The 13,335-nt window shown below is 45.2% G+C and overlaps 1 protein-coding gene across 6 annotated transcripts in view; it reads right to left on the reverse strand.

Annotated features, from left to right (window-relative positions):
* lef1 (lymphoid enhancer-binding factor 1) overlaps positions 1-13,335 on the reverse strand; it is a 190,890-nt gene that overhangs the window by 92,672 nt on the left and 84,883 nt on the right. For all 6 annotated transcript variants that reach the window (XM_072583913.1, XM_072583914.1, XM_072583911.1 and 3 more), the window contains exons 4-5: positions 11,730-11,862; positions 4,619-4,709 (exon numbers count right to left, since the gene is read on the reverse strand). In XM_072583913.1, coding sequence (XP_072440014.1) covers positions 4,619-4,709; positions 11,730-11,862 — 224 coding nt within the window. The remainder of the gene's footprint in view (positions 1-4,618; positions 4,710-11,729; positions 11,863-13,335) is intronic.

Here is a 13,335-nt window from a genome sequence, read left to right on the forward strand (position 1 = left end):
CTCTACCTCAGCCTTAAAACATATACACTCTATAGCTCTACAATAATGCCTTGGGGTACTCAATTGGCTCATCAATTAATCCGCACGCTGTCTTGTAGAGCATGAATTGTAGTGAGCAGTTGAAAGTTGGTTTTCTTGCAATTGTCCTGATGAGTGCAAGACAGAAAGCTTCAGCAAGTTTCGAGTTCTGTGCTGCCAAGTGACAATTTAAAGGGTATGATGTTTGTTTCCTCTCAGAACTGTCAAACTGTGCAGAAAGGTGTGATTACCACAGGCTAAAAAAAACAGTCACAGCTACAAGGATTGAGTGCCAACTGTGGAAATAAGCAAGCGCCAGAAACACAGTGAAAGTGCGCTTCTCGCAGTGAAAAACCAGGTGACACTTTCCACATAAGAAGCCCAGGAACTGTTGGATGCACACACGCAGCAGTTATTCGGGAATCACAACGTTCCCCATCCCAGAGCTGAGTGAATGCGCAGTTTGTCCCATATTGGTGAGGTTCACAATACCATGAGGAGCTCCAGCACTTCTGAACACAGGCTCCAATGATCCTTTTGTATCTTATTACTGCAGCAGGAGCTTGGATACGTTATGTTTGGAATAGATATTTCCCATAAATTGCTCCTCATCTAGTCACATGTCCATCAGGATCCCGGTTCTCAGTCAAGGTGGGGGCTGTGGTGAAGGGGTTGGGGGAGGGTGGGTTGCTGGTAGGGAGGGTGAGGGGAGCTCCGAAGGAAATGGGGAGCTGGTCACCCATAGGGCTGGTGGAATGAGATTCAAACCCTCTCCTGAAGGCCTTTAGCACAGCGGCAGTGCAGGAAAGCAGACTGACTAGAAAGTGAGGGCAGGGTATCAGATACAAGGGAAAGTCACACTCTCTGACCCAAGGGGTGGGAGAACAAGAGTATGAAGGATCCTCATGTAAGCACAACACACTGAGTTAAGCGTTAACAGGGTTGCCATCATATTATCTATCTGGGCCGATGGAGCATTGAACTGATCGTTTGGTCCCCACAGATTCTTCCCTTTTCTCTACATCTGACTGGGAAATGGATCAATTCAATTTGAATACATTCATTTAAACAGTTCAACTTGCCTGCAATTTTATGCCACCTGCTAATTTCCTGTTTGTCAGAATACACAAATGTTTATATAACTCTTACTTTTGAGCAAAACTTTGAAGGTTGCATTTAGATATTGAGTCCAATTCCTCGACACTGGCTATGTTCATATTTGTTGCAATTTAAAACGAGAGAGATGAGCAACAGCAAAAGCTGTTTTGATCAATTAAAAGCTAAGTAACATTGGTGTTTTGCTGTTCTCTGGTTAAAATGGATTAAACTGCAATAATTGTGCTTTCTATCAGATAAAACTTTCTAATTAATTTTTTAAGTTAGATGCTCACAGCAATTGAAGTATCTAAACAGTTGAATGTGTGATAGTCCGTGTTTCCAACCCAGTTTCTGAAATGTATTTTTTTCTTCTAATCGCCTGTTTTTTTTAAATTCTAATTTGCTAGGATTTTTTTCCAGTTTCTGAAATGTACTTGTTTCACACAATGTTATCATAGAATCATCATTGTAGAATCCCTACAGTATAGAAACAGGCCCTTCGGCCCAACAAATCCACACCGACCTTCTGAAGAGTAACCCATCCAGACCCATTCCCCCTACCCTACCTTTACCCCTGACTAATGCAGCTTACCTACACATGACTGAGCACTATGGACAATTTAGCATGGCCAATTCACCTAACCTGCACATCTTTGGACTGTGAAAGGAAACCACAGGCCGAATCAGTTCGAATTATGGTGGCAATTAAGTGGCCAATTGCAACAGGATGCACCCAAAGTGGGTACCATACCATGCCACGTGCATCAACACACAGGCAGCTTGCTCTCTATCAATGTCACTCCAACAATCCACCTCCATTCCTGACTGCAGAGTAAAGATCGGGACTTTGTCTTGGGCTTCAGACTATCTCCACATGTCACCCTTCTCTTGTAGTGCACGGAGAAGCAGCATGACCCTGTCAAAACCTATGAAACTCTTGTTAGTCAGTCACTGTCTAGACATGTCATTTTATCATGGGGAACTACTGGGTACTAACCATCCAAATGGCAAATTGCAGGGTGCAGAGGAAATTCACCAGGTAGTTGCCTGGGCTGGGGTTTTAGTTGTGAAGAGAGATTGCACAGGCTGGGATTGTTTTCCTTAGGGAAGAGGAGATTGAAGGGGACATGACTGCGCTGTATAAAATTATAAGGGGCCGTTCCAATTTGGTGAGGGCATCAATGACCAGGGGGCATAGGTTTAAAGTTAGGGGCAGGAGGTTTAGAGGAGATGTGAGGAAAATCTTCTTCTCCCAGAGTGTGGCGGAACCCACTGCCTGTAAGAGTGATAGAGACAGAAACCCTCATACCATTTAAGAAGGATTTAGATGTATACTTGCATTTCCAAGGCACACAAGGCTACAGGGACGAGGCGGCACAGTGGCACAGTGGTTAGCACTGCTGCCTCACAGCGCCAGAGACCCGGGTTCAATTCTCGCCTCACTGACTGACTGTGTGGAGTTTGCACATTCTCCCCGTGTCTGCGTGGGTTTCCTCCGGGTGCTCCGGTTTCCTCCCACAGTCCAAAGATGTGCAGGTCAAGTGAATTGGCCATGCTAAATTGCCCGTAGTGTTAGGTGAAAGGGGTAGATGTAGGGGTATGGGTGGGTTGCGCATTGGCGGGTCGGAGTGGACTTGTTGGGCTGAAGGGCCTGTTTCCACACTGTAAGTAATCTAAGTAAGAGAAAGTGAGAACTGCAGATGCTGGAGAGTCAGAGTTGAAAATTGTGGCACTGGGAAAGCGCAACAGGTCAGGCAGCATCCGAGGAACAGGAGAGTTGACGTTTCAGCCATAAACCCTTCATCAGGAATGGGAGGCGGTGGGCTGTGAGATAAATAGGAGGGTGGGGATGGGGCTTGGAGAGGAAAGCAACTGGGAAGGTGATAGGTGGGTGCAGGTTGTTTGGGACCGGGGGCGGGGGAGGGGTGTGGTGGTGGTAATGGTGACACATGGCTACAGGCCCAGTGCTGGTATATGAGATTAGAAGTTAGGCAGTTGCTTTTGAATGGTTCTGTCCCGATGGGCTGAAGGGTGTTTTTCTGTGCTGTGGACCTCTATGACTCTGATCTTCTAGCATTGTAAAGATCATGTACAGTCATGGCTCAGTTTATTGGTAGCCTAGCTAAACCACATTCAATTATTTTCCTCAACCCTTCCGTTACCTTTATTTCGTCTACTTTGTAGTCTGCAAAAATAAATGATTTACACCTCAAAGAAACACGGTAAAAATGGTTTTTTTTATTTAACCTGCTAACTAACACACAAACACACACACTGATTTCAATCCACATGACTATATTTGACTGGAAAATGTACTCCAAAAGAGTCTGGCTTATGGTGCTTGCTTTAATATTGGAATCTTTCATTGAACAATGAAAATTTGACATCGAACAGTCACATTGTTGAATAAGCTAGAGCTTTATATGGTTTAAGTGGTGTTTTCATATTTTATATTTAGATAAAGACTAAGTCCTATAGTACAAAAGGGCCTCATTAGAGACACAGAGAGGAGAGAGACAGAGAGATGGCTGATGCTGCGTTTAACCTGAGGGTCACCATGCATCAGGCAAGGGCAAGAGGTTGAGAAGTAGGGGGCCTTCATGTTGAATTTAGTTTAGTTTCACATCTTACAGGCCAGTGAAAGGCCACAGAACGATGCCAATTCTGAAAATGTGAACAGATAGATATTTTTGGCTCCACTGACATTGAACTTCAGACAGGACGCAACCGCAGTGTAGGACGGCACGGTCTCAGTGGTTAGCGATGCTGCCTCACAGCACAGGGACTCGGGTTCAATTCCAGCCTCGGGTGACTGTGTGTGTAGAGTTTGCTCATTCTCCCCGTGTATGTGTGGCTTTCCTCTGCATGCTCCGGCTTCTGCCCACAGTTCAAAGATGTGCAGGTGGATTGCCCATAGTATCCAGGGATGTGTACAGGGGGTGGGTTAGCCATGGGAGATACAGGGTTGCAGGGATAGTTTGGGGGGTGGTGAGGCTGAGTGGGGTGCTCTTCAGAGGGGCAGTGTAGACTTGATGGGATGAATGGCCTGCTTCCACACTGTAGGGACTTGATGGTTTTAAACTGAGCAAAAATGGATGCTCAGGAGTCATTTCCAAAGCCATGATTAAGGGGCCAGGTCACAAACTGAAGCGTACATAACATCACAGGTACCATCAAATGAAGATGGAGGGCCAAACACAAGATCAACTCGTACATAGATATTGTTGAGCCCTGATACGCCTGTTGCAATCTTGACATTCCTGGCTACAATAATGCCTCTTGCAGCACTACCCAGGATGCATTTTGACACTAATTTGCTTCGTGCTCGTGTGAAACTGCAGAGTCGATAACCCACTGCAATCTTTTCCCCAAATTTAGCAATTAATAAGTCTCACGACACTTCTGAGGCAAGTTTCAATTTCAAAGTCTTGACAGAGCTTAAAAAGAAAGACAAGGGTCTTGCAGCCGACTTGCTAAAGTTCAAAGGGAAACAAAGGCTTACCAGTTGAGAGGGGGCGTGAGCTGTCCAACAGCACCTGGAGACAGGGGATAGAAGGAGGGGATATCAGGACCTGCGGGGTGTCTCTGCATGCCTGTGAGGAGGGGAGCAAGGGTCCAGGTGAGAACAAAACACAAGCATATCAGATTACCACAAGTCACTTCAATATAATTATACAAAATGTAAAGGATGTGCATCAGACAGGAAATAATTAGAAATTACCTTTTCAGCTTTTCTTTTAAAAACGCCAAATCTTATTATTTACTCAAGATTAACTAAATTGCTTGCATTTCAACTTTGTTAGGATAGAGTCAGTCATAAATAATCACAGAAATTAAATCTGGCAATATTTTTCTGATTTGAGGGTCGGGTGATAAACGTCTTGATTAAAAAAATTAATAATGAAATTGCCTCTTTGACATTTCATCTTTAACCACAGCATGCTCATTTGCTATTCCCCATTTGACAATAATCTCTCCTGTACACCTGAATGAAGGAACAAGAATTAATATCGTATAATCTTTTAGATTAATTATTCCTCTCTTGTCTGAATGTGATTGCTGTCTGCTGTCAAACTGTCCGTTTTCAGTATTTCGGCTCAAAGAGCCTCTGAACACAAGCTCAAGACTGAAATATCTTGACTAAAATGGGATAGCACATGAAATGTAGTTCAGGATGTGGTTATCTTACAAATTAAATCTTCTCTATAAATCTTTAGTCTCATTTAGTATCAGTCCATCTGGATATCTGTTTGGCTTTAACTGTCTCATTCAAGTTATTTAAAGTAAGGATCTGCAAATTTATTAAAATGCAAAAGGTAAGATTAAAAGGATATTCTCAACAACAGTTTTCCTTAAATGTAGCAAAACATTTCAACGTGCTTCCTTGATAAAAGTTGAGTCTGTGTCGAAGAAAGGCTAAGAGTTAAATTGTGTTAAAATGGTTGGTAAGCTTGACAAAGCGGGTTTATAAATGTACAACTGAGACATTTGTGAATGGATCTCTGTTCCTCCATTTGATCACAATCAAAACTAGGATCCCTATTAAGTCTCCCTAAAACAGAAAGTGGTTCAAACTGAATGTCCGTCAAACTGCGGCCTTGGGGTCAGCAGCACAGTCCACAATCTGCCCCTCGGACAGTCAGCAGTAAACTTTCATGGTGTTGGTTCATCAGTTCTTGATTTAAAAGGCTAATCACTCCGAAGCTGTCTTCTGATTGGATCTTACATGGATGTGTTCCCTGTTGGAGATATATACATCTGAAAGAAATCACAGAATCCCTACAATGTGGAAGCAGGCCTTTCAGCCCATACTGACCCTCCGAAGAGCAGCCCACCAAGACCTATCCCAACACTGTAACTCTGCATTTCCCATGGCTAATGCTTGTATCCCTAGATGGAATGGGAAATTTCCCTTGGCCATTCCACCTAACCTGCACATCTTTGGACTGTGGGAGGAAACTGGAGCTCTGCAGAGGATACCCATGCTGACAGGGAGAATGTGCATACTTCCCACAGTCACCTGAGGGTGGAATTGAACACGGGTCCCTGGTGCTGCGAGGTAGCCGTGCTAACCACTGAGCCACGGGCTGCCTTCCAGTAATCAATTCTGGGGAACAGAGTCAACAAAGACCTGATGAAGGAGCAGAGCTCCGAAAGCTAGTGCTTTCATATAATCCATTGGACTATAACCTGGTGTTGTGTGATTTTTTAAACTTTGTTCACCCCTGTCCAACACCGTTACCCCCAAATCTGGGGAACAGGAGCTTTCAACAGCCCATTTCAAGCTTTTCTGACAACACACCTTTTAAAATAAAATATGTAAGTCAGTAAAATTAACAACAGCAGGGGAAAGATCGACTGAGCCTTGAAGGGAGTGTAGCTCAGATTTACCAGAATGCTACCTGACTCCGTGAGTTAAGTTACACGGAGACAATGTACGTATTAGGCTTTTGTTTCCTGGAATTTTGATGGCTAAGGGGTGGTTTGATGGAAGTTTTTTTCAGATATGAAGCCAGAACAGAGGGGTAAGATAAGGTAAAATTATTTCTGCTAGATGGGGAATCTGGGATTAGAGGAGTAATCAAAGACACTGGACCAATACCTTTCAAGAGTAAAGCTACACAACAATTATACACAATGTGACCAGTAGAAGTTTGAAACTTCTTCCATTGACTATAAATGATGATGGGTCAATGGTCCATGTTAAATCTGAAGTTGACTAAGGATGGAAAGGGATATATGTCCAAGGTGGGGAGGTGGAGTTGGGCTATAGCTCCCCCATGATTTGACTGAATGGGGGTAGAGGCTTAAGGGACTGAGCCAGTCCTTCCTGTGTCCCAGAAAAACAGCACCAATCAAAGCAGAAGATTGTTCTCATCTGTACAAACCAAAGCTGGACCAAACTTTTATTGGGTTCAACCATCCTCTGTTCTCTCGTGATTTGTTAATCTCTGCTGTCAAGTATGGCAGTTTATTTGAAAATAAACAAGTGCATCAGTCTGGATTTAAAGTTCCAGCAGAGTTGCTCAGTGGAAGGTGAAAATACACTGTAATTTTCTTTGCCTGTATGTCCTGCCCTGCCATGGTGGCTCAGTGGTTATGCCTGTTGCTTCATGGTACCAGGGGCCTGGGTTTGATTCCAGCCTCGGGTGACTGTCTGTGTGGAGTTTGCACATTCTCCCCATGTCTGTGTAGGTTTCCACCAGGTGCTCTGGTTTCCTCCCACGATCCAAAAGATATGCAGATTAGGTGAATTACTGATGCTAAATTGCCCATGTGTAGGCTAGGTGCATTAGTCAGGGGAAATGTAGAGTAATAGGGGAACGGGTGTTGGTGGGATACTTTTTGGAGAGTTGGTGTGGGCTTGTAGGGCCAAATGGCCTGTTTCCATACTGTAGGGATTCTATTCCTTTAGGATTCGAAATTAAAATGTTCCGTTTCTCTGGCTTCAAAAAGAAAGGAGCCAATGACAGTGGTATCTCGACAGTTTGATTTAATCTTGTGTTGACTATCGTGGTGCATCCTTCCCTACCTAAGCACCCAGGACCTGAACTAAAATGAACAATTTCAATTTCTCAAGTGCATAAGAACCATATTGTTTCCAGCGTTCTGTGCTCAGGATTCCTAGACTGACAGAAAGTAATACACTGTGGCTACAATATATTCCAGGGCCTGTTCTCAGCTCTCTCCCTCTTTCTCTCTCTCTCTCTCTCTCAAGACACAGGGTTTTCCAGCATCTGCAACTTTACAGGATCAGCGGTTAATTAAGAATAATTTTCAGCCCCTTAATGCTCACACTTGATATGATTCATTTGCCTCACGATTGTCACTCCAGCTCAAAGTAAGCTCTTCATCACACTGATTCCTTAGGGCTTCAAGGTCAAATAGTTCTACATGTGTCGCATTTAACAACCAAAGCTACGCCAGGAGAACTCTCTCAACTGACAACCTGCGAATATGAAGCCCTACAGCTTTCCAAAGTGCCTGGCAGGATTAAACCAGAGTTTTAATCCCAAATAGCCCTTTGCATTCTATGGTATACCTGAAAATGTACCCTGACGATGTCTCTGCAAACTCAGTAAAATGCATTGGGGCTTTCTTCCACATTAAGATCCCCCTCCCCCTGAAAGGAGATAGACACTCCCCATCGGGCAAGTGCGAGCACAGCATTATTGCACTGCCTTTTAATAACTGGAATGTTACAGCACATAAATACAATTAGACTTGTGAACCTCTCACACTGCATTGAGTAAATGACCTGGGCAGCTTTCCAGCCTCGATGCAAGTAACCCCACATTGGACAGCCTGCAAATACCCACAAATGGTCAATCTACACAGAGCGGAGGCCAGTCACTACAGAAAGCCAACAGTGCAGCTCCAGAACTAAAGCAAAACATTGCTGACGGTCACGCTACAGAACCATCAGCCTCTCTCCAATTCAAAGGCTGAATTCTTTGTATAGCGTCACTGCTGAGTGAGAGAACACTTCTCTTATTTCAGTCCAATCATTTCTTGAGACCACAGATTAGACTGGCATTCCAGTACGGCATTGACAGAGTGCTGTACTGTTGGAAGTGCTGCCTTTGAGATAAGATACTAAACCAAGAGTGCTGTGACCAGTGCTGGTCGCTCTGTTGTAGGAAGGATATTATTAAGCTGGAGAGGGTTCATAAGGGTTTTACCTGGATGTTGCTGGGAATGGAGGGCTTGAGATATGCTGGATAGGCTGGGATATTTTCTCACTGGAGCATCAGAGGTTGAGGGGTGACCTTATAGGAGTTTACAAAATCATGAGGGGCATGAGGTGAACTGCAGGTCTTTTTCCTGGGGCGGGGCATTTCAGACTAGGGAGCATATCTTTAAGGTGAGATGAGAAAGACATGAGGGACAATCTTTTTTACACAGAGAGTGGTTCATATCTGGACTGAACTTCCAGAGCAAGTGGTGGATGTGAGTACAGTTACAACATTTGGAAGACATTTAGACAAGTACGCAAATAAGAAATGCAGGGATACAGGCCAAGCACAGGCAGGTGGGACTAGTTTAGTTTCGGATGATGGTTGGACCCAAGGGTCTGTTTCTGTGCTGTATGGCACAATGACGCTGTCATTCCCTCTAGTGGATGTGAAAGATTTAATGGCACTATCTTGAAGCAGGGTAGGGGTGTTTTTCTAATCAATACTTAATCCTCCAGCAACATCACTAACATGTCTGCCCATTGTCACACACTCACATATCAGGGCCTGGTGATTTTCTGAAATTGGTCACAGGTATCTTGCTGAATCTCTGTTACCCCCAATTTTGTTAAATCTGTTGGGGCACTGTTTTATCTTTATTCTCTCACAGACGTGGGCACCACAGGCAAGGCCAACATCTACTGCCAATCCCGAATTGCCACTTGAATTGACTGGCTTACCAAAGTCATTTCAGAGGGCAATAAAGAGTCAACCTCATTGCTGTGGGTTTGGAGTCCCATGTCGGTCAGACCAGGTAAGGATGGCAGTCTCCTTCCCTGAAGGACATCAGAGAACCAGGCAGGGTTTTACAGCAATCAGGTCACTATTTCCAAGACTAGCTTTCAATTCCAAGTTTACTTTTGTTGATCATTAGAATTTAAATTCTACTGCCTGTCATGGTGGGAATCGAACCCAAGCCCCCAGCTGGGTCTTTTGCTTATGAGTCTTGAGACATTATTGCTCTGCCACTCTCTCACCAAAGCTACAGTCTATGGGCTTTATACTTCTTCAAATCTTTCTTACACACCCTGCTTGCTCTCTGCTTTGTCCTCAGGTACAGAGACAGCTCCAAATATCGGAACATCAGAAAATGGCTCCTTTCTGACTGATGACCTTTGTCCAGACAGAAAGCTAATTTTTTGCATCAGCCAAGGACCAGTCTTTATCAATTCTCCAACGTTTGAGAAGAGAGAAAGCGATGGCTGGAAAAGAGAAGGAATGAGAGAAGCTGTGTACAGCGGGTTACACAAAAAGAAGGAGTGACTAGGAGAGCTGTTCCTCGGCAGCCCCCCGTGTCCCAACCTCCTTCAGAAAGAGAGGAAAGAGATTACCCTTCAGGTCAGTCACCATGGATGACAGCTGAGCCATCAGTAACTCAGTCTCCTCAAAGTTTATATCACTCTCCACTTCCACTGCCTTCTTCAGTGCCCAAGTCCACAAGCTGGATAGAATATTTTCACTTCCCATCACTCTTCCGTTTAAGGCACTCCCTCAGACAGTTCCATGGATGCCAGATTTCTGCCAACACCACGAGCCATCTCCAATCTCCCCAGGCCTGCCCAGCTGCTGGACCAAGTTGAAGCAGCTTGTGTCAACCTGATACTGTGCTCCCCAAGGATGGACTCCCGGGTTTCCCTGAACACCAATCAAGGCAGGAATCGGGCTGGGATTCCTTCTTCAGCAACTAACTCAGGAACAAAAAAAAGAGTAGAACCTGGGACTATCATCAATACCCACATCAGGGGGTGTACAGTCACCCAGTGAGCTTCCCTCCCACTCCCACTCCCACTCCCCTCCCACTCTTCCAATGACATGCAGGTCCTTGGCCTCCTCCTTCGCCAGACCCTGGCCACATGACGCCTGGAGGAAGAGCGCCTCATCTTCCGCCTAGGAACCCTCCAACCATACGGGATGAATGTAGATTTCTCCAGCTTCCTCATTTCCCCTCCCCCCACCTTATCTCAGTCCCAACCCTCGGATTCAGCACTGCCCTCTTGACCTGCAATCTTCTACCCGACCTCTCCGCCCCCACCCCCTCTCCGGCCTATCACCCTCACCCTCACCTCCTTCCACCTATCGCATTGCCAGCGCCCCTCCCCCAAATTCCCTCCCCCCAACCTTTTATCTCAGCCCGCTTGGCACACCAGCCTCATTCCTGAAGAAGGGCTTATGCCCGAAACGTCGATTCTCCTGCTCCTCGCATGCTGCCTGGCCTGCTGTGTTTTTTCCAGCACCACATTTTTCAACTCAGGAAATAACTATGTTCAGATACAAAGGATTCAGCCAATTGGTTTCTGGAGCTGCAGCTATAGTGGATTGCGATGACTGTTTTGCTTCCTACCTGGTGGACATAGTGTTCCTGTGTGTGAAAGTGTGGACCTAACAATAGTGAGCCAGCAGCCTGTTTTATGCCTCTCCTTTGCAGATCAGTCCAAGATTACCCGACAAAGTCAAAATCCACCCAATTTTTTTTTTAAACAAAGACAGCAAACACTGCATGAGGTATACACAGCTGATGAGGCATCAGCAATGATGGGCTGAATGGTCTCCTCCCATTGCAGATACTCTTTGAAAAAAATAACCAATTGCAAATATTTTTGCAGTGGCTGAATTTTCCAGTGAAAGCCATCCGTTTCTTTGTAGCACGTTCGTCGAGTTGGTTATGACCAACCATCTATGTAACTCTCTCAAATGCATCCACAATAAATGCTGATGTTTGAGTAGATGCTGTGCCGTGATTTAAGCGCAGAAAAACAGTCCAGTGAGGTTTATCACATAGCTGAAAAACGATAAACGAAAACACGTGACTCACGTTTCAAATTTGCCAGGTTCGGGTTCGATAAGCGTGAGTGTGCGTGCATGTGAAAGACTTCTCACCTCTTTTGGAGTTGATGTCTGTGGGGATTTGTGTGGGGTGTGATCCAGGGGCAAAGTGCTCATCGCTGTAGGTGATGAGGGGCGTGAGCGGGTGAACTGCATGGCACGGCTGCACCACGGGCACCTTGTTGGACTGGAAGAGACAACAACAAAGAAAATCCTTTGAGAAACTTTTCACCGTCAGAGCCTTCTGCATCGGCTGAACCGCACGCAATACAAGTTCAGGGCCACGGCCGGTAAACCGTGACACCACGTGAGGAATCAGGAATAATGAAAGGTAACAGCAACCACATAACCACTGCCAACGGTCGTCAAATCTCATCCGGTTCACTTTCGGAAATTTGCGATACAGTACCTCATTTTAGACAATAGACAATAGGTGCAGGAGTAGGCCATTCTGCCCTTCGAGCCTGCACCACCATTCATTATGATCATGGCTGATCATCCTTAATCAGTATCCTGTTCCTGCCTTATCCCCATAACCCTTGATTCCACAATCCTTGAGAGCTCTATCCAACTCTTTCTTAAATGAATCCAGAGACTGGGCCTCCACTGCCCTCTGGGGCAGAGCATTCCACACAGGCACCACTCTCTGGGTGAAGAAGTTTCTCCTCATCTCTGTCCTAAATGGCCTACCCTTTATTTTTAAGCTGTGTCCTCTGGTTTGGGACTCACCCATTAGCAGAAACATGTTTCCTGCCTCCAGAGTGTCCAATCCTTTAATAATCTTATATGTCTCAATCAGATCCCCTCTCAGTCTTCTAAAATCAAGGGTACACAAGCCCAGTCGCTCCAATCTTTCAACATAAGATAGTCCCGTCATTCCAGGAATTAACCTCGTGAACCTACGCTGCACTTCCTCAATAGCCAGAATGTCTTTCCTCAAATTTGGAGACCAGAACTGCACACAATATTCCAGGTGTGGTCTCACCAGGGCCCTGTTCGGCTGCAGAAGAACCTCTTTGCTTCTATACTCAATTCCTCTTGTTATGAAGGCCAGCATGCTATTAGCTTTCTTCACTACCTGCTGTACCTGCATGCTTGCCCTCATTGACTGGTGGACAAGAACACCCAGATCTCTTTGTACTGCCCCTTTACCTAACTTGGCTGCATTTAGGTAGTAATCTGCCTTCCTGTTCTTGCCACCAAAGTGGATAACCATACATTTATCCACATTAAACTGCATCTGCCATGTATCTGACCACTCACCTAACCTGTCCAGGTCACCCTGTAATCCCCTAACATCCTCCTCACATTTCACCCTGCCATCCAGTTTTGTATCATCAGCAAATTTGCTAATGTTACTATTAATACCATCTTCTATCTCATTAATATATATTGTAAAAAGCTGCAGTCCCAGCACTGATCCCTGCGGTACCCCACTGGTCACCGCCACTCTTAAAGGGAGCCGTTTATCACTACTCTTTGTTTCCTGTCAGCCAACCAACTTTCAATCCAAGTCAGTACTTTGCCCCCAGTACCATGCGCCCTAATTTGCTCACTAACCTCCTGAGCACTTGGGAACTCTTTTGGACTTAATATTGAGCTCTTTCATGTTTTCCCGCAACTCCCACACACCAGGCCTTGTACTCACGCAGGAGATGGT

The sequence above is a fragment of the Chiloscyllium punctatum genome, chromosome 14 (genome assembly GCF_047496795.1).
Source record: "Chiloscyllium punctatum isolate Juve2018m chromosome 14, sChiPun1.3, whole genome shotgun sequence".
In the NCBI taxonomy this organism is placed as follows: domain Eukaryota; kingdom Metazoa; phylum Chordata; class Chondrichthyes; order Orectolobiformes; family Hemiscylliidae; genus Chiloscyllium; species Chiloscyllium punctatum.